The sequence below is a fragment of the Brassica oleracea genome, chromosome C5, assembly GCF_000695525.1.
Source record: "Brassica oleracea var. oleracea cultivar TO1000 chromosome C5, BOL, whole genome shotgun sequence".
NCBI classification, from domain to species: domain Eukaryota; kingdom Viridiplantae; phylum Streptophyta; class Magnoliopsida; order Brassicales; family Brassicaceae; genus Brassica; species Brassica oleracea.
This window is the reverse complement of record NC_027752.1, coordinates 44,881,160-44,902,958: the sequence shown is the minus strand read 5'-3', so window position 1 is coordinate 44,902,958 and position 21,799 is coordinate 44,881,160. Positions and strand designations below refer to the sequence as shown.

General features: G+C 32.9%; 3 protein-coding genes and 1 non-coding gene across 5 annotated transcripts; 2 read left to right on the top strand and 2 right to left on the bottom strand.

The window, feature by feature from the left end:
- Window positions 1–6,993: 6,993 nt before the first annotated feature.
- Window positions 6,994–7,065, bottom strand: TRNAP-CGG. The gene has a single exon. It is a non-coding gene; the product is annotated as a tRNA-Pro (tRNA).
- Window positions 7,066–7,101: 36 nt separating this feature from the next.
- Window positions 7,102–9,239, top strand: LOC106293080 (zinc finger matrin-type protein 2). Its single transcript, XM_013728752.1, has 10 exons — window positions 7,102–7,210; window positions 7,287–7,367; window positions 7,458–7,482; window positions 7,557–7,639; window positions 8,174–8,206; window positions 8,315–8,393; window positions 8,517–8,569; window positions 8,658–8,718; window positions 8,810–8,892; window positions 9,018–9,239. Exons 1-10 carry the CDS (start codon window positions 7,193–7,195, stop codon window positions 9,108–9,110), a joined length of 609 nt encoding a protein of 202 aa, XP_013584206.1. The 5' UTR covers window positions 7,102–7,192; the 3' UTR covers window positions 9,111–9,239.
- Window positions 9,240–9,494: 255 nt separating this feature from the next.
- On the bottom strand, window positions 9,495–12,231 carry LOC106293926. Of its 2 annotated transcripts, none has more exons than XM_013729560.1 (6): window positions 12,137–12,231; window positions 11,715–11,801; window positions 10,856–11,245; window positions 10,645–10,757; window positions 10,317–10,540; window positions 9,495–10,056 (listed from the first exon to the last, which is right to left on the bottom strand). In XM_013729560.1, exons 1-6 carry the CDS (start codon window positions 12,191–12,193, stop codon window positions 9,668–9,670), a joined length of 1,260 nt encoding a protein of 419 aa, XP_013585014.1. In that variant the 5' UTR covers window positions 12,194–12,231; the 3' UTR covers window positions 9,495–9,667. The 2 variants fall into 2 exon arrangements, with proteins under 2 accessions (XP_013585014.1, XP_013585015.1); XM_013729561.1 differs by lacking the exon at window positions 12,137–12,231 and adding an exon at window positions 11,957–11,977.
- Window positions 12,232–17,224: 4,993 nt separating this feature from the next.
- LOC106292933 (transcription factor bHLH150-like) lies at window positions 17,225–18,170 on the top strand. The gene has a single exon (XM_013728602.1). The coding sequence runs from the start codon at window positions 17,396–17,398 to the stop codon at window positions 17,999–18,001; it is 606 nt and encodes a 201-aa protein (XP_013584056.1). The 5' UTR covers window positions 17,225–17,395; the 3' UTR covers window positions 18,002–18,170.
- Window positions 18,171–21,799: the final 3,629 nt, after the last annotated feature.

Sequence of the window (21,799 nt, the reverse complement as noted above, 5' to 3'; positions counted from 1 at the left end):
AAATGTAGAATGTGTTTAGATATTTTAAAACAACACTAAAGATCATAAACTTCAGTATATAAAACATTTACCGAAAAACACAATATTTTCGTAGGGGTTAACACATAGATTGTAAGAAAAAATCAAAAATATGAAAATATTGTTTTAATGCATAGTTGCATCATTCACTAACATATGATGAAGGTCAAAGAGGTTTGGAACTTTGGTTGTCTCCATTTTTCTAGAGAATAACGATTTTATAGTGGTTAGTCTACCAATTAAGGGATTATTATGAACTTTTACTAAATTAGTTGACAAAAAAATTGAAACGATGCCCTTGTACCATGAAAAAGAGTTTAATATACATTAATATAAATGTAGAATGTGTTTAAAGTTTTTAAAACAACTCTAAAGATCATAGGCTTCAGTATATAGAGCATTTACCGAAAAAATCAATATTTTCGTAGGGTTAACACATTTGAGAAAAATTCAAAAATATGAAAATACTGTTTTAATGCATAGTTGCATCCATCACTAACGTATGATGAAGTTCAAAGAGGTTTGGAACTTTTGTTGTGTTCGTTTCTCTAGAAAATAGCGATTTTATAGTGGTTAGTCCACCAATTTAGGGAGTGTTATGAAGTTGTACTAAGTTAATTGACAAAAAAAATTAAAACGATGACCATGTACGATGAAAGAGAGTTTAATATACATTAATAAAAATGTAAAATGTGTTTAGAAATGTTTAAACAACACTAAAGATCATAGGCTTCAATATATAGAGCATTTACCGAAAAATTCAATATATTCGTATTACAGAAGAAAATACAAATAGATTTTAAGAAAAATTCAAAAATATGAAAATACTATTTTAATGCATATTTGGATCATTCACTAACATATGATGAAGGTCAAAAAGGTTTGGAACTTTTGTTGTCTCCGTTTCTCTAGAAAATAGCGATTTATTGTGGTTTGTCCACCAATTTAGGGAGTATTATAAAGTTTTACTAAATTAATTGACAAAAAATTAAAACGATGTCCATGTACCATGAAAGAAAATTTAATATACTTTAATACAAATGTCGAATGTGTTTAGAAATTTTAAAATAACACTAAAGATCATAGGCTTCAGTATAAAGAGTATTTTCTGAAAATTTCAATATTTTCGTAGAGGTTAACACATAGATTTTAAGAAAATTTGAAAAATATGAAAAATACTATTCTAATGCATAGTTGCATCCTTCACTAACATATGATGAATTTCAAAAAAGTTTGGAACTTTTGTTGTCTCTGTTTCTCTAGAAAATAACGATTTTACAGAGGTTAGTCCACCAATTTAGGGAGTATTAGAAAGTTTTACTAAATTAATTGCAAAAACTTAAAACAATGTCCATGTACCATGAAAGAGAGTTTAAAATACTTTAATACAAATGGTGAATTTGTTTAGAAATTTTAAAACAACACTAACGATCATAAGCTTAAGTATATAGAGCATTTACCGAACAAACTCAATATTTTTGTCGGGGTTAGTTAACACATAGATTTTGAGAAAAATTCAAAAATATGAGAATATTGTTTTAATGCATAGTTGCGTCATTCACTAATATATGATGAATGTCAAAGAGATTTGGAACTTTTGTTGTCTCTGTTTCTCTAGAAAATAGCGATTTTATAATGGTTAGTCCACCAATTTAGGGAGGATTATGAAGTTTTACTAAATTAATTGACAAAAAAAATAAAACGATGTCCATGTACCATGAAAGAGAGTTTAATATACATTAATAGAAATGTAGAATGTGTTTAGAAATTTTTAACAAACACTAAAGATCTTAGACTTCAGTATACAGAGCATATACCAAAAATTCAATATTTTCGTAGGGGTTAACACATAGATTTTGAGAAAAATTCAAAAATATGAAAATAGTTTTTTAACGCATAGTTGCATCCTTCAGTAACATATGATGAATGTCAAAGAGGTTTGGAACTTTGTTTTCTCCCTTTCTCTAAAAATTAAAGATTTTATAGTAGTTAGTCCACCAATTTAGGGAGTATTATAAATTTTTACTAAATTAGTTGACAAAAAATTAGAACGATGCTTATGTACCGTGAAAGAGAGTTTAATATACATTTAATACAAATGTAGAATGTGTTTAAGTTTTTTTAAAACAACACTAAAGATCATAGGTTTCAGTATATTGAACATTTATCAAAAAATTCAATATTTTCGTAGGGTTAGTTAACACATAGATTTTGAGAAAAATCAAAAATATGAAAATATTGTTTTAATGCATAGTTGCGTCATTCACTAACATATGATGAATATCAAAGAGGTTTGTAACTTTTGTTGTCTCCGTTTCTCTAGAAAATAGCGATTTTATAGTGGTTACTCAACCAATTTAGGGATTATTATGAAGTTTTACTAAATTAGTTGACAAAAATTAAAAAGATGCCCATGTACCATGAAAGAAGAGTTTAATATACATTAATATAAATGTAGAATGTGTTTAAATTTTTTTAAACAACACTAAAGATCATAGGCTTCTGTATATAGAATATTTACTGAAAAACTCAATATTTTCATATGAGTTCACACATAGATTTTGAGAAAAAATCAAAAATTTGAAAATATTGTTTTACTGCATAGTTGCATCCTTCACTAACATATTATGAAGTTCAAAGAGGTTTGTAACTTTTGTTGTCTCCGTTTCTCTAGAAAATAGTGATTTTATAGTGGTTAGTCCACCAATTTAGGGATTATTATGAAGTTTTACTAAATTAGTTGACAAAAAGATTAAAAAGATGCCCATGTACCGTGAAAGAGAGTTTAATATATATATTAATATAAATGTAGAATGTGTTTAAATTTTTTTAAACAACACTAAAGATCATAGGCTTCAGTATATAGAATATTTACTAAAAAACTCAATATTTTCATACGAGTTCACACATAGATTTTGAGAAAAATTCAAAAATTTGAAAATATTGTTTTAATGCATAGTTTCATCATTCACTAACATATTATGAAGGTCAAAGAGGTTTGAAACTTTTGTTGTCTCCGTTTCTCTAGAAAATAGAGATTTTATAGTGGTTTTTTTTTTGTGCACCAATGTTTTCATTAAGAGATTCAAACCGTTACAAGAATAAAAACAGCATCGTACAAACCACGATGTGCGAACTGATCAAATAAAACCCCGACATTTAGTTCAAAGGAATACAAGGATAGATACACAAACTTAAAAAAGTTTGATAAAACATTATGAAAGATATAGAAGTTGCCACCTACGATCAAATCTAAGGAAGATTCAAACCGTACTTCTAAATCTTCAAGTAACACACGATTAGTCACAATAGCATATGACGTCGCAACACCATCCAAAACCTCGACTCTCATCGGAGAGAGGGTCGTTGTATCTACCGGCCCCAAGTGGACCATCACATAAGATAACAAACGGTTAGGAAATTGGTAACTTTTCCCGGTTAACACCGGAAGAGGATCACCTCTTGTAAAGAGGGATTTTGATGGAACAATTCTCTCCTTGGAGAAGGAGGATGTGGATAACGATCTCTCTCGGCCCTGACGAGAGGAAGTTTGAATGAACTTAACCAAAATGGTTAAAGTTACTGGGCTGTTTGAGACAAGCTTTAGTCTTTCTGAATTTTGAACCAAAGGGGTGCTTGAGCTTGTGAATGTAGTAGTCATGGATGGTTGCTTGATGAGCGATATGACCTCCGTCCAAAGACCAGAAAAATCAACAGGAAACTTCGCTTGTACTTCCCTGCTGCATAACAAATAACACTCGTTGATGCTTTTGGACAGACCAAGCAAATTTAGCTTCCCCATGAAGCTTTGTTCTGATCCAGACTGAGGATATTGAATGTGAGGCTGGAGCATATCAATCTCAGGTGGGTAGTAACCTGGAACAAGGTCAGGGGGGTCTGGTGGATCCGGTGGTGGAAGCGGCTCCGATGGTGACATGGCCCAGATGAGAAGAGCTTTGGCTTTTAACACCGACGGGATTGAAAACATGAGAAGTGAAGGATACCATTTAGTCGATGGTCTGAGATTGGAAGTCAAAGTCAACTGCATAGTTTTGGTTACAGATCTTCCCGGAGAGGGAGAAAGGTCCCTGAAGCAGAGAGAACAACTAGAGGGAAAAACACCAGTGGGACAACAGAGTTTAGAAACGCAGGAGACGAACCGCGACGGAACACCATTTTTGGAGTATAAGATTTCAGATCCGACGGTTGATAGATAGTTGAGCTTGAGCTCCGGCGGGCCTGCCTGCGTTTGTGGAGAAAGATTGCTCGGTTGCAACAGTTGAGTCTTCTCGAGCAAGAGAGAGCAAATAACTGTCGGAGGAACCAGGTCGAAAGATGAGTACGGGAGCAGGTAAATAGACTCGCTTGAGAAACTCATGGGAGCATGACCGTTACAGCGGAAAAGATCTTGTCGGCGCAACAGGCCACCGGCAGAAGGCGAGACATGATTCTTCGAGAGAGCTTGGCGTGACCCGAGAGATAAGAACGATGCACTGATTGGAACGGAGCCCAGGTCGGAGTCAGACCACCGAAGGCTACCGTTCATATTGAACGTTTTCCGACGGCGCCTCGAAATCTGGGCCTGAGAGGTTTTGAAATTAGGGCGAACTCAAAAGCTTTTACTGTTTTTGGGTATTATGAAGTTTTACTAAATTTTACTAAATTAATTGACATAAAATTAAAACGGTACCCATGTACCATGAAAGAGAGTTTAATATACATTAATTCAAATGTAGAATGTGTTTAGAAATTTTAAAACAACACTAAAGATAACAGGCTTCAGCATATAGTACATTTACAGAAAAATTCAATATTTTCGTAGGAGTTGTTATCACACAGATTTTGAGAAAAATTCAAAAATATCAAAATATTGTTTTAATGCATAGTTGCTTCCTTCACTAACATATAATGAAAGTCAAAGGGGTTTGGAACTTATGTTGTCTCTATTTCTCTACAAAATAGATATTTTAAAGAGGTTAGTCCACCAATTTAGAGAGTATTATGAAGTTTTACTAAATTAATTGACAAAAAATAAAAACGATGCCCATGTACCATGAAAGATAGTTTAATATATATTAACACAAATTTAGAATGTGTTTTGAAATTTTAAAATAACACTAAAGATCATAAGCTTCAGTATATAGAGCATTTACCGTAAAATTCAATACTTTCGTAGGGTTACACATAGATTTTGAGAAAAAAATCTAAAAATAAGCAAATATTATTTTAATGCATAGTTGCATCCTTCAATAATATATGATGAAGGTCGAAGAGGTTTGGAACTTTTGTTGTCTCTGTTTCTCTAAAAAATAGCGATTTTATAGTGGTTATTCCACCAATTTAGGGAGTATTATGAAGTTTTACTAATAGTTGCATCATTCACTAACATATGATAAAGGTCAAAGAGGTTTGGAACTTTTTTTGTCTCCGTTTCTCTAGAAAATAGCTATTTTATAGTGGTTTGTAATCTAGGGAGTATTATAAATTTTTTCTAAATTAATTGACAAAAAATTAAAACGATGTTCATGTACCATGAAATATAGTTTAATATACATTAATACAAATGTAGAATGTGTTTAGAAATATAAAAACAACACTAAAGATCATAGGCTTCAGTATATAAAATATTTACCGAAAAACTCAATATTTTCGTAGTGGTTAACACGTAGATTTTGAGAAAAATTCAAAAATATGAAAATATTGTTTTAATGTGTAGTTTCATCATTCACTAACATATAATGAAGGTCAAAGAAGTTTGAAACTTTTGTTATCTCCATTTTTCTAGAGAATAACGATTTTATAAGTGTTAGTCTACCGATTTAGAGAGTATTATGAAGTTTTACTAAATTAATTGATAAAAAATTAAAACGATGCCCATGAAAGAAAGTTTAATATACATTAATACAAATGTAGAATATGTTTAGAAATTTCAAAACAACACTAAATATCATAGATTTCAGTATATAAAACATTTACCGAAAAACTCAATATTTTTGTAGGGGTTAACACATAGATTTTGAGAAAAAATCAAAAATATAAAAATATTGTTTTAATGTATAGTTGCATCATTCACTAACATATGATGAATGTCAAAGAAGTTTGGAACTTTTGTTGTCTCAGTTTCCCTAGAAAATAACGATTTTATAGTGGTTAGTTCACCAATTTAGGGAGTATTATCAATTTTTACTAAATTAATTGATAAAAAATTAAAACGATACACATGTACCATGAAAGATAGTTTAATATATACTATTAAAGCAAAATTCCTACTAACATTCTACCATTAATTTTTAACTTTTTTACAATGATATGCCTTTGTATTTAATTTTAATATAATTATTATTTATCTAAAATAGATAACTGAATATTTTCTATATTTATGGTAACTAATATTTCCATATTTTTGTAAATGGTAATAATTTTAATTTCTATGCAATCTATACTTTTTATTTAATTTAAAGATTTAATATTCTAACCGTTGATGGTGATAATAGAATAAGTTTTATCTGATATATTTTTAAATTAAATGTAATTCTTTTCTAATGATGTTACATAAATTTCATAAATATATGCGCTTACAAAACTAACATTTCACATAAATCCTAATTAACAATTTATAATTATCTTTAAATTAATATTTAAAAACTTAAAATAAAGTTAATTTGTCTAAACAAATATATGATTAATAAGTAGACATTTTTACAATTTACGTTTTTCGATTTATTTCATCGAATATACAAAATATTTATCAAGTAAAAACAGGTTAAACAAATAAATTTTTTATTTCTATTATGAACTAACAAACATGTTAATAATTTCACTAACTAAACTAATCCCGTGCTTTTCAAAATCTACTATACATTATGCAGAATTTGCAAGGGGAACTGAAACAGCATGGAGTTTTCTAGTTCAAAATGTGAGAACGGGAAGGCGTCTCTGTGAAAATGAGAAAAAGATTTAAAAAAAGACACTAAAGGGGTGTTCCGAGAATCGAACTCGGGACCTCTCGCACCCGAAGCGAGAATCATACCACTAGACCAAACACCCTACGTCGGTTACCCATTAACATTAACACCAAAAGTAACTTCACCATTGTGCTGCCTTTCTATATGTTTCTTCATCAATTCGAATCATCACCAGTGCTTTCCTCTCATTCATCGTCTTCTGATCTCCAATGGCTTCTAGCAACACCGTAAGCTTATGCTTCATCCTCTGCTTAGATACGATTCCGAGATTGATTTTGTGTGTGTTTGGTTCGAATTGTGTAGACTCCAGGGGTTGATAACACGTTCAGGAAGAAGTTCGATACGGAAGAGTATCGGGAACGTGCACGTAAACGCGAAGAGAAGGTTTTGGGTTCTTTCTTCCAAAGTTAAGATTTTTACAATCTCTGATTTGTTCAATTTTATTGAAAAGGGGTTTTTGTTTGTGGATTGCAGGAGGCGGATCGGTCTAAATCTCAGCGTAGGGTTTTACTTCTCTGATTCAGTTTATGATCAAAGTTTTGATTTTTATTTTTTTTTGTTTGTTTTTGGCAGCTAAAGGTCCTCCTGTGCAAAGAGCTCCTTTGAAGCATAGAGATTATCATGTGGACCTAGAGTCTCGCCTGGGCAAGACCCAGGTGAGTTTCATCTCTCTCTCTTAGCCCTCTTTTATTGTGTTGTAGTTGTATTGGATTGTGTAGAAGTTTGCAAGCTTAGCTTCTAGTTATGGATGTAACATTTATCTATCTACCTGCTCTTGGACTACTTAGGTGAGTTACGGATGATGAGATCCCTTACCTTGGGTCTCTTTTATATGAGAAGTCCCACTCTAAGAGGTTTTTGACTTGGAATGTGTTAAACTTGTATTGAATCCTTGTTGAGAGTAGCTGGTGTTTTATTTGGATTATACAAGTTTGGTAGCTCAGTTCTTATATTCCATGGAAAACAGATGAAGGGTTGTGAATGATTAGCAACTATCTTGTTTACTGTTATAGGGATGGCATTGATGCTTGAGTTGGTTATTGCAAAAGTGTTTTTTATATATAAAAGAGCTGAATCAAAATTAGCTGGTTTGGTTATCAATTTAGTTAATGTATTCTTCTGATTTGGAAATTTTGTCAACTTTTGAGGGCTTCTCGATATTCTAATGCTCTTGTTGTTTGTATCAACAGGTTGTTACACCGGTAGCGCCTCTAAGTCAGCAGGTAATGGCTGTTTCTAGCTTAATTCGCGTACATGACCTTAAGCAAAAAAAAAAAAAACTGTTGATCCACATGGTTATCTGCTAATGAATCTTTGTATTCTTCACACAGGCTGGTTATTTCTGTCGCGTTTGTGACTGTGTTGTTAAAGATTCAGCTAACTACTTGGATCACATTAATGGGAAAAAACGTATGTTGTGCCTCTTTACTCGGATTCAATTCTTAACTCTGAAGCCACTAAATTGTTGGATGGAATATTCAGTCTGTTTGCAGTTTGTACTGAAGTAGGTGGGTTTGTTTTTGTTTCATACAGATCAAAGAGCGTTGGGAATGTCTATGCGGGTGGAGAGATCGTCTCTTGAACAAGTAAACTTCTTCTCTCATATGCATTGTATATAATGCTTTCATGGGGTTTCACATATGACATGAAGTGGCTCTTGTTTGAATGCATTAGGTACAGGAGCGGTTCGAGGTGTTAAAGAAACGGAAAACGCCAGGAACTTTCTCAGAACAAGGTAAGACCTCTGAGAGAAACCTTCTTGTAGTTAAGTAGCCTGCTGCATAGTAGAATTCAGATAACTGATTTTGATCATGAACTGGAAACAGACCTGGACGAACGGATCCGGAAACAGCAAGAAGAAGAGGAGGAACATAAACGGCTGCGGCGGGAGAAAAAGAAAGAGAAGAAGGTAAGTTTCTATATATAAATGTCTCCTTGAGCTCCCTTCTTGCTTTTTTTGTTATTTCTTTGATTGGTTATTATGATTGGCTTTTGGAAATTTGACTTATGGTTTCTCAAAATTTCTGGATTCAGAAAGGGAAGGTGATAGAGGAGGAGCCTGAGATGAACCCTGAGGTTGCAGAGCTGATGGGATTTGGGGGCTTTGGATCTTCCAAAAAATCATGAGGATCATCATTTAATCATTTTGTGTCTCTTATGTTGTAACGTTTTTGATCCAAAAGTTTGATACATTGTAATCTAACATCGCATAACGACATCTTTTGTTTCATTATGACTTAAGAAAAACAATTTGCATCGTATAACTCTCTTTTAGAGGCTTTGACAAAAGCGTTATTTACATATTACTGACTACAGTTAACTCTGTGACCTGAGACCCATTGTGTCACATAAAACATCTCAACTTCTAAGATAGTCTTAGTTGTATTATTGTGATGTATACATGGAATGTTATTATTGGTACATTGAATTATTTTATTTATTTGGATTGAATAAATTGTACAAAATTCATCTCCATACATAAAAAAAAAAAATCATCAGATTTTGCAAGCACTATAAATTAATGGTCCACAAAGAAAACAATCTCCCAAACTAGGGTGCAACTGCATTACAACCGCCAAGGGGTACTGGAAAAGAAAATTAAAGAAAAACTTGAGGAAGAACTTACTAGGAAGATGAAGCAGAGAAAGAGGAAGCTAAATCTCTAATAATATACAGAATTATATCTACGAATCAGGAGGCAGTGAACCATTGATGTTGTTGAAGCATTGATTACAATAACATTCTCCGTTGGTCTGAAACTGACGTATGCATTTCATGTTCTGTATCACTTCTTCTTGAGCTAAGATGACTTGTAGATACGGTCCACGTAACTCACCTGTGTTACTCGTGTGGCGATCGTCTGGGATCATCGGATTGTTAAAATGTGACTCGCTAATAATGTACCTTCCCATGTTGATATGCTGAGATGATGGATGTGTAACTTGCATCCCAGGTAATTGACTCATAGTTTCATCCTGGTGATCGTCTTGAAAAATTGGGTTCATTTGATTATTCGGGCAGAACTCAGTTGCCATGTTGAAGTTTACGTTCTCCACTGGCACATGACCAAGTCCTATAAAAATGGCAAACTTTTTAGATAGAATAAATATAAAAAGATGACAAAATAACATAGTGATAATTTTTATGTAAACATGATTAATTAAAGAGTAAAATGAATAATTTATACCAAATCCAAAATTCTTAACCTAATCCATTCTCTGAATAATAAAATTTAAACCCTAATAACTAAAATCAAACATAAAAACGTTTTTATCTTGTTTAATGCATATACTAAGATAAAATGATTTGCGTATAAGGTTCAAAGTTAAGTACCTTGAGGATAGTGATGATTGCCGTTGATGCCAGGTGTTCTGCTGTTTCCGTAGGGACACAAGTTGCTATTATCATTGTTGTTACTGTTTCCATTATCGAAGTAAAGAGAATGTGGTAGAGTTGGGAAATTGACTTTGGCGAGTTTTGACCAGAAGCTAACGGCGGACACAAGCTTCTCCAAGTTCATCTTCAGATCTCCAGGGGAAATATGAAGTGTATGTCTCCTGTTATATATATATATATATATATAAACATGAGGCTGTAAATAAGTGGATTTCAATATGGTGCTAAAACAAAATAAAAGGGTCAAAGATATAGAATATGAAACCTGTATTTAGAAGCAGATTGACCTGGGGTAAAGTCTTGATCCAACTGTTCCCATTGAGTGTGCTTTCCTCGCTGTGGATTAGCCTCCAAGAAGAACGTTGGACACTTTCCCAACTGAAAAAAACATCTCACAGTCATTAGGCTCAAGATTTGAGATAAAATGTGTAAACGATATGATGATATATATATATATAAGAAGTGTTGTATACTACCTCGACTTCTAGTGTTCCTGTTTCATTTTGTGGAGGATAACTAGCTCTAAAAGACAAGACATCAGACCATTGCATCTCAATCTTTCTCTTAAGTTTTGAATCTTCATCGAGAATCTCCCACATAAGTCTCCTCTTTGCAAAGTAGAATTTGGCCTTAAGATCATCAGGGTAGACCGACTTGTGAGTCCATTCACCAATTATGATCTTGGAGATTTCGAAATTCATAGCCTTTAGTTTTTCAGTAGTTGTAGGAGTGTCATGAGTCGTTAAGGTCTTTGTGTTCTCTGTGGAATAAAGTTGCTTTTGCCTTTCTTCTTGAAATTTGGATTCAATTTTGTTGAAATGTTCCTGAGTTGGTGTGTAAGTCAAGTTTAAAGGTGGATATAGACCCTGAAAAAAAAGATAAAACAAAAAAAAATTATAGAGAGTAAATCATAAATTTATACAAGTATATTAAAAACTAAGATAAATAGGTAAGACAAATATATACCATAAAACATAGTTTCTAAGTTAATGTTAGAATATATGAAAGAAGATAATACATAATTAAAAGAATAAAGTGTAAAAAATAAACATCACAAAGATTGAAAGTGGTTTACAAAGAAGTTACATTTACGGATAAATAAATATTTTGTTCCTAACTAAAATAATAAATTATAATATAATTAAATAAACACAAGATATACAAGAGTAATCTTGTTCAATATTCTATTAAGAGATAACTCATAGAAACTAGATTTGATAAGTTCTTTCTCAAAAAAAAAAACTAGATTTGATAAGTTTGGATGAGTCTCTCTAAATAAGATTTGATAAAGATGACTAAACTACAAACCTCAGTTCATACAGAAAAGTTACATACCTCTTGGACCAGGGTGTCTTCGCCTCCCAAACCTACAAACCAGATCGGTGTTGCTCCATGGAATTCATCAGGGAGATTATTAGCCATCTGTCATAGAAAATTTAAAGTCTATCAGCAGTTGCAAACTTTTGTTGTGAGTGGACATAAAGGCTATATACAAAACCAATAACTTAGATAGTTAGATTAGAGAAACAAATTTGTAATATTTTAGTAAAAAAAAGCAATTTGTAATGATTTAAAACCTAAATCCTGACTGTCCTCCAGATCAGGGAAAAATCATAAAATATATCTGAAAACGCTGCATAGAAGAACAAAGATAGAGTACGAGAGACATAGCAGATCATAAAACATGAGGAGACGTGAATAACCAAGTAGAAACATATAGTAATAATGCATAGGAAGAGCAAAGCAAGTAGAGAGACCTCTGGAGTTATTTGGCTAGGGCCACCTTGAGATTCTTCTCCCCATCTATTCATCATCGAATTATATCAATCAAAACCTCTCAGGTTTTGTTTTGGCTCTGCTTTAGGTTTCTCACAGCGTATTCAGATATATTGTCTCGCTATATATATCCATATATATATTTTCATATATTATATGTATTTTTTTGTCAAGGACATATATCTATATGTATAATATTTATTTTTAACTGAATAAACTGAAACCAAATGGTTTGTTGACGAATAATTAAATATTCTCTAAGTATATTGAAATTTGAAACCAAGAGTTTATTAAATTTACCAATAATTTAAATTGCAGATATTGCCTTGCTTAGAAAATATATATATATATATATACACGTTTTTCTTAATTATAATTATTTATTTTACGATATTTTGTTAGAGTTTGTATTCCGGGTGTAATTAGGATCCAGGAAACAAAGCGAGTTCTCCCATTCCTTCCACAATTTACTAATTAATTTGATATAATAAAAATATTACAATAAGGATTTTGTAAACGCGGACATTAATTAAAATTTATGATCACTAGATTGAAAAGGAAAGCGAAAGACTCCATCATCAGTGTCAGGTTGGCACATCTTTTGGCTTTAGGCATGTCACAGCACTGATGAGAGGCTTGTTAAGCATTGGCAATGCTATAACCTGGAAATTAAACAACATAAACAGAGCCGAGAGAATGGTATTTACATGACTAATAAAACTTTTGAAAAAAAGGATTAAACCCGAATCTATTAAAAACACAGACCTAACATCAGGATGAGAAGTTGATGCAGAGAAATATTTGGAATATTTCCAAATATCTTAATTATCTAGTTTATAACTTATTTTAATATTTATATTAATTAGTTAGAATTATCTTTCATGATTTTTAATAGTTTTAAAGTTATTTAGTTTTCATATAAAAAGGATTTTTATGCCTAGTGTTGTATTAAGAATTTGATAATTATTAATAGAGTTTTTGCTTATTCCCTTTTGTGATTCGATTAAATTCATCTATTAAGAAGTTGGTCTTAAAGAAACTATCGCAAGAAACTCTTTGATTGATCCAAGAACAGGTCTCTAGAACCCTAAATGTTCCTTGATCGACCATCAGAGGTGCAGCCCACGACAAGTCCTCTCCCTGGTATCATACGGAATTATCCACAGCCGCGGTGAGCTGACTTAGTTTCCGCAATAGGAAGATCGAATCCGGAATGTGTTTGCATCCAAGGTCCGTCCACTACCACTAGACCACAAGGCCTGCTCATGACTAATTAAACTAAGAAAAGTGAATTTTAAGTAAAGGTTTCTATAAAATGTTTGATAATCGTCGAGGTTAGGGGCCTTTGAGACAACCCCTGACGACGATTAGGTGAAAGAATCCGACTTAGCTGCCTTGGAATCGACTGCATAGTCACTTTGATTGGAGCAGAAAGCATGGCGACCCAATTCGTTGGTTTGATCCGGTTAGCTGATTCAATGTTTTTATTAAGGATAAGTATCCCACATCGGGAATTCAAAGGGACCTTAAATAATATATAAAGGGTTAGGATCAATCCACTAATCACCAATTGGTTTTAAGTTGGAAGCCCATAATAAATCTGAATCTAACATGATATCAGAGCCCAGATCCTAAATACCTTAAACCCCTAATTAATATAACCCTCCTAATCGTGTATAAAGTCTTGAACAGTGGGCTCTTAATCGGGTGGCCACCGTAAGCAGTTGAAGTGAAGAGCTTTAGCATGATGGGAAAGGATGATTTTTGAGTAGTCTCAAGTTCGAGAGTTTAGGGTTTAGGATTTGTTGCCTGAAAGACAAGAAACCGTACGAATGTGGATCTGAGCCTTGGTGTGTCATAACCCCCACTTCCAAGGTATTAAAAAGGAAATTTGAAAAATAAGGATCCTAATCGTGTATAAAGTCTTGACCAGTGGGCTCTTAATCGGGTGGCCACCGTAAGCAGTTGAAGTGAAGAGCTTTAGCATGATGGGAAAGGATGATTTTTGAGTAGTCTCAAGTTCGAGAGTTTAGGGTTTAGGATTTGTTGCCTGAAAGACAAGAAACCGTACGAATGTGGATCTGAGCCTTGGTGTGTCATAACCCCCACTTCCAAGGTATTAAAAAGGAAATTTGAAAAATAAGGATCCTAATCGTGTATAAAGTCTTGACCAGTGGGCTCTTAATCGGGTGGCCACCGTAAGCAGTTGAAGTGAAGAGCTTTAGCATGATGGGAAAGGATGATTTTTGAGTAGTCTCAAGTTCGAGAGTTTAGGGTTTAGGATTTGTTGCCTGAAAGACAAGAAACCGTACGAATGTGGATCTGAGCCTTGGTGTGTCATAACCCCCACTTCCAAGGTATTAAAAAGGAAATTTGAAAAATAAGGATCCTAATCGTGTATAAAGTCTTGACCAGTGGGCTCTTAATCGGGTGGCCACCGTAAGCAGTTGAAGTGAAGAGCTTTAGCATGATGGGAAAGGATGATTTTTGAGTAGTCTCAAGTTCGAGAGTTTAGGGTTTAGGATTTGTTGCCTGAAAGACAAGAAACCGTACGAATGTGGATCTGAGCCTTGGTGTGTCATAACCCCCACTTCCAAGGTATTAAAAAGGAAATTTGAAAAATAAGGGAACCCCCAAAAATGGAAATATAGTGACGACGTCGTTTCTTTATATTTACAATATCTTTGAATATGACAATAAAACAATATTTTACTAATATTTATATATATAGTTACAATTTTAATAATAAAATAATAATCCAAAAAAAATAAATATATATATATATAAGAAATAAATATATATATATATATAAGAAGATACATATACATGTGAAAGTTTGAAACAATCTATTCAATGAAAAAATATACAGTAAACTTATTATGTTTTAAAAATTGATAGACACATATATATTATAATATATACCAATTTAGAATTGAAAACAAAATATTTATATAAAAATAAATGAAAACAAAAACCCGCGTGGTTGCACGGATCAAGATCTAGTTTTAAATTAAAACAAGTCTGATAGTATTTCTTTTGTCTTTGAAACAAATCATTGTCATCATTAGTAGTAATACATACTTGTTTGGAATGGGGGATAAGAGCATATTTATCCATAGTCTTTAGGAAGAGTTTTTAACAAAATGTGGGTGTGGGCCCCACTGAAAAAACAAAAACCGCTACTATAAGTCGTGAAATAAGAGGCGCCCCTTGAACCGTTCGCGGGTCCACTGATACGTGGCGGTCCACGATTGGTTCGGTTTTAATTTTTTTTCTTTTTTAAATCAGAAGAAAAAAAATAAAATTAAAAATTAAAAATCCAAATGGGGTTTTAGGGATAAAGATGCTATAAGTATAACAAATAATCAATGAGGATAACAACTAATCATTTGATTTGAGAATAATAAACAAACAAAAAAAGGAAAAAATTAAGAAGATTATATTAAAGCGTGTCTGACGCAAGGAGGCAAATCTCTCTGTCATGAGTCATGACTCACCTTTTATTGCCAAACACCCCACATTTGTATTGCAAATTAGATACTTTTGTTTCTTAATTCGTTTTATTAGTTTAATTTAACAGCTTCAATTACATACATCTACCGACTAAATTTTTCCCGTGTTTTGCCCAAATTCGACAAGCCTAACTCTTTTCCTTAGAATGTTTTCTTGTTTGTTCATGTATAAATTATTTTCTCTATGGTTTTGAATCTATTGTGATATAGATACTTAGGGCAAGTTTATTGGGGGTTATTAGGGAGTTTCTTAGGGGAGGGGATCCCACAAAACACACAAAAGTCGGTAACAAAAAGCTCAGGTTAAGGATCGACTATTGTTGGGGTTTTGTACTGTTCACGGGTCCCACTGACACGTGGTGGTCCGCGATTGGTGCATTTTTTTTTAATCAAAAAAAAAAAAAATTTAAGAAACCCATTAAGGGTTTTATGGGATAAACATGGTCTTAAGAAAATTTACGAGTACATAATACATTGCATGGCACGCCGAGAAGACTAGTATTATTTTTTAGTACACACATAAAATGAGCCACATTACTTTAGCCATTGATGCTAATGAGCTGGTCGGAGTGGTGAACAAACCAAATGCATGGTCGGTTTTCCATTAGAGAGTTATGTGTGTCCTCTTTTGTTGTAGCATGATACTAGTAATTTCTTCATATGGCCGGATATAAAATATACATTTTAAGAAAAACATAACGTTATGTAGTAGGCATATATACAATTCGTATTGACAAGTGCAATCCAAAATCTAAATTTCATGTTTTCAAAAAAATCAACTTTAATCAAATATTTTTTTTTCAAAGAAGAGAAAAGAATAAACAACATGTTATATGTTTCAGCAAACACCAAATATTGAAAAGAATCAAATTTAAATATAGAGAAATCGTGAGCGAAATTTTGTGGATGATAAATAGCCACAATACTAAACCTAAGGTGAGGAGGTCGTGAAAGAAAACAACATCACATGCATCTTCTCTTTTTCCTATTCTTTTCCAAATTGTTGCTGTTTCTTTATGTTAAGTTTTGTTTTATAGCTACGTGTTCCTATCTATTGGTTATATTGCTACCAATCATTGCCCTCCACGCCATTATATAAAAATAAAACTCTACCATATATTCCATCGCCAATGTTGTCTTTTTATAATTAAAAATTTTACAAATTCAATAATTCCACGTCATAATACAAATTTACGCCGCTCACCATCATAAATAGGTATGTAAAAAGCATAAATGTTTTAGTCTCTGTGTAAAAATATCTAATATTGACTATAGATATTTTTGTCAGCCGTCAAACAGATAAAAAGGTCTTTTGTTGTTTTGATTATGTTTTTCAACCTAGAAAATGTATTGAATTTAGTATAGGAAACTGATTTTTCATTCACCAGGTAAATCATAATTGACCAACGTGAAATTAGAGGTAGAATGATTTAAGAAAAAGTAATCTGAATCATGGTATTTAATTCGAAAATGACAAAAGAAAATGAACAAATAAATATAGAAAATAATTGCATTGAGAATGGCCTCTCGCAGATGTTTATTATATATAGAGATCCCTCCAACAACTCTGAATCATTATTATCAAAATAAGAAAGAGCTCGGCTTGTTTCTCCGACGGTTCCTTAATATAAATCTTTCTTTTTTGCTAAAGCCATAATATAAACTTTCTTGAACAAAAGAAAAAAACGTCAATAACGTTCTTTTGTGGTGTTGTTAGAGTTCTTGTGAATGTCTGGAACGAATCCATCGAAGTCGCCGGAGTTAGAAGGAACTGAAACCGTTCCTTTTCGCCGGAGATTGGTAACGGCTCAAAGAGGTCAAAGAGTTTTCGCTCCAAAGCTACTGGAGGCTCTTCGTAGATCAAGAAGAAGTTCAGAGGGCCCGGCGAGCCATATTAGTCGGAGGTGGGGAGATACGACGGCGCAGAAGGTTTATTCTTTGAAGCTCTACGACGCTCTCCAGCGATCACGGCGGAGCACAACGGTCCGAGACACGGCCGACAAAGTGCTAGCGGCTACAGCTCGTGGTACGACTCGGTGGAGCCGAGCCATATTGGTCAGTCGACTCGGGAGGAGTCTGCGGCGACACAAGAAGACAAAGCCGGCGTCGGCGGTCAGGGGAGGTGGAGGAGGGAGGAGGAAGTTGTCGGCGGTGGGAAATCGGGTCCGAGTGTTGGGTGGTTTGGTGCCAGGTTGCCGGAGAACGGCGTTGCCGGAGCTTTTGGACGAGACGGCTGATTACATAGCGGCGTTGGAAATGCAAGTCCGAGCCATGACGGCTCTATCGAAAATTATGTCTGAGTTTCAGCCGTCCGATAAACTTGGCTCTGCCTAATAGCCGAGTGCATGAGCCGATGGTGTGTAATAGTATTTGTTTTGATTAATTTTTCTACGAATTTATTATCCGAATGCCTTATTATTTATCAATTGTTTGCCATTGAAACAAAAGTCAAAATTAATTACCAATTGGACGAAAATATTGCCTATTTTTGTTGTTGTTTTAAGTGTTTTGGTGTTATTTCATAAGTTTGAGCGGTAAATTTATTCTTGAAATTTCAAGATATGTTTTAGAAAAATAGAAAGTATACGATCAATGGCTCTCATTCACCCAAAATCAATATATTGGTTAAGAAAATTTACTTTGGTATCATAAGCTGTATGCAAAAAATGAAAAAAATAAAGTATAAATGTCTACGAGAAGGCATGTGCATGCAGACCCTACGGTCCGACTCTTTTGTTCAAAGTGCGTCGCATGTGAGAACCTCTTTATCTGAATTTAGTTTCTTCTCGAACAGCTTTTTATTTTCTCTTTATGGAAATTTAAAATTCATATGAAATGATAACAAGTTAAAATAAACTTTCGTGTGTCCTACATTTAAACAAAATGAGTGCATATATCATGTTTTGTCTATTTCGTCGACTTAGTAATAATGTGATATCTTCCGCTGAAGGCCAAACAAGAATGTGGTATTTTTCTAGTGGTGACCTATGAATGCTAACAATATTAGAGCAATTAATTAATTAGAAAAAGTTATGAAATCAACTCGTAATTAATCGGAGCTACGTCTATATACTGATTAATAGGTGTCAGAGCAAGAATTTTATATAGTAATTAAAGTGTCTGATCATTATCCATTTTTGCATGTTAACCATTAAAAACACTATTGAGGACGGATAAACGGCGACTTTATACACGCTTCAAAATTATTTTGCAATGATCAACTGTGATTTATGTTGTAATTAACTAATACTATGGAATGAAGATCCAACTTATTAGCCTATTAGGGAAAAAAATAAGACGCTGATTATAATTTTATGTTGTTGTTGAAATGTTGATAGGACTCTCTTAAGTGATGCTTGATAGCCATGTTAGAAAATACGATGTGTTTATGGCTAAAAATCGGGAATACAGATCACGTAAACAATTATATGATGAAAGGCCATTAAAGAGGTGACACGTTTGAAGAGGTGATCCTCAAGAAAAAGAGAGATGACAACTAGAACGGATGGAGACGTGAGAGAGAAGGTGGCATAATAATTGGGGTCAAGTATGAGATGTCTTCTTTGATTCCTTCAAGGCTCAAGGACCACCCACCACTTTCTCACCTCTTACACTTACACCGCGTTCTGATGATATAATTATCCTCGTGCTTCTATAACATTCTAAATTGAGATTAGGGAGATGCTACAATACATGCAAACTCAAGCCAAGCCTCCATTGAAGATGCCAAAAAGAATAAACAAAACAAAGTGTTTGCATATATTGTTTTTTTTTTGGATAAAATTTGCTTGCATATTGTTGATAATGCATTGTGGACAAACACGAATCAAACACAAAAAAGCATGGCCGTTTTAAAAGAAAATATTGAAATGAATACACATTTTAAGATTTATAGATTGATTATATAAATAAATAATTTATATTTGTATTTATATAGTTTTAAACTATGATATTCATTTTTGCTTTATAAAAAAGTTTCTTATCTACTAAAATGAGCTTTTCAATCTTGATAACTAATATGGACTTTGTCCGCCTGAATGTAATGTTTTTGTGCATTAAGATTTAAGTCATTTACAGAATCGACAATAATCTATGTGAATCTTAGGGGGTGTTATTGGTTTAAATGTTTTAATGGATTTTAAAATCCAAGCCAAATCAAGTGTTATTGGTTTTATCATTTTAAAATTCAATTTCAAATCTGTTGTTATTGGTTCTATAATTTAAAAATGGATTTTAAAATCATGTGTTATTCAATATTAATGATTTCTTTGAGGATTTGATTTTAACTTAGATTTGAGTGGATTTATAAATAATTTTAAGAGTAAAATACAAAGGAGCAAATGTTGAATTAAACCTTGTTATTTTGACTGGATTTATATTATTGAGTTTTTCCAATTCCTTGTTTTTTTGTGTGTATCCTAATAAACGTAGTTGATAAGAACCTTAATATTACGTCTTTTGTTCATTTTTAAAACATGCATTAGGCACATGTCTTGCATACAAACATATTGTATAATACATATAAAAACGAAATTGGTGTTATTACTTATCTTGTTGTTACAAAAGTGATGATGAATTGTTTTTCGAGTTGTTTTCTCTTGCGAAGAGAGAACTTATTGACACTTCTTCAACTTTCAAATTGATAGGTGCAAACGAAATTAGTCTCGCATACGAAAATACTGAATTAGTTATCATTATTGTGATTCAAATAACATAAGCAATGTGTTTGTGCGTGTTTTGATAAGCTTTTTTATCAAGTGTATACATCATCAAACATGAATACATAATTTTTTTAGACATTAAGAAACTTTAGAAGAAGAAAAAATATATATATATCGCATGAAAATGATGAATGAGATGCATAATTACGCAATGAGAACTTTTACGCAATGAGAACTTTATATATCCATTTCATTGATTTATAATAATCCACTTATTTTGATTTTGAAATCTATATAGTTAATTTTGAAATTTGTTTGTCTGATTTTAGAATCAATGGATTAGTCAATGATTTCTAAATCCCCCCCCACTTAGGCATGTCAATATGTTTTGTCATATTAGGGATTCCTTTTTGTAATAACAAGTATCATATATTAATACCAGAAACGCCCCCAATAGTATGGAGGAGTGGTCATTTTCTTATAGCATCGGCAAATTAAGTGTCATTATCAGTGTATACACGTTGACCCTTAAATTCGACCCATAAGAACTTTTGGACATGATCTGATATTTGTCTCCTTGTTTTAACGCTTACCATTGGACCCCAGACGCAGCCGACCGGCTTTTCTTATATTCAGGTTTACTATGGACTTTCAACTTAAAATCAATTGGTGATTAGTGGATTGACTCTAACCCTTTATATATTACTTAATGTCCCTTAGAATTCCAGATGTGAGATATATATCCCTAATACTCGGTCGAACGAGTTTAACACAACTTTTATACCCGGTTGGAAGGGTTAATGACGATCTTTATACCCGGTCAGAAGGGTTAATTTTAATTTTAATTAGGAGTTTAGGGTATTTAGGATCTGGGCTCTGATACCATGTTAGATTTGGGTTTATTATGGGCTTCCAACTTAAAACTAATTGGTGATTAGTGGATTGGCCCTAATCATTTATATATTAGTTAATGTCCCTTGAAATTTTCGGTATGGGATATATATCCCTAATAGCTTTTGCCTTGTTTTAGAGTCAATGTTTTTCGACTAATTAATACAATACTATTATACCAGCTTCTCTACATCCGAAATTGTTGACTTATCATGTCCTTGAATCCAATGGTCACAATCTCTATACGAAGCTAAAAGTTCACGACTTTGATGGTGAAACTTTTTAACACATTCATCATGACTTTGTTGTCTCTCCAAAAACCGTGATCTTAGTGTTGATGAGTGATAGCTTTTCTCTTATTTTCTATATCCACCGGTTGGATTCACATTGGTGAGGAGGCAAAGAAGCTTTTTTTTTTTTTTTTTTTGTGATCAACTGGAGGCAAAGAAGCTCAAAAGCGAATTTTCAATGAACTGCCACACCATTATTATATACTAACATTACTACAACTGTGTCTAGATTATCCAATACTGAAGTGAGTTTAATGATCCTTAAGAGTACAACTCGTTTCAAAGAGAGA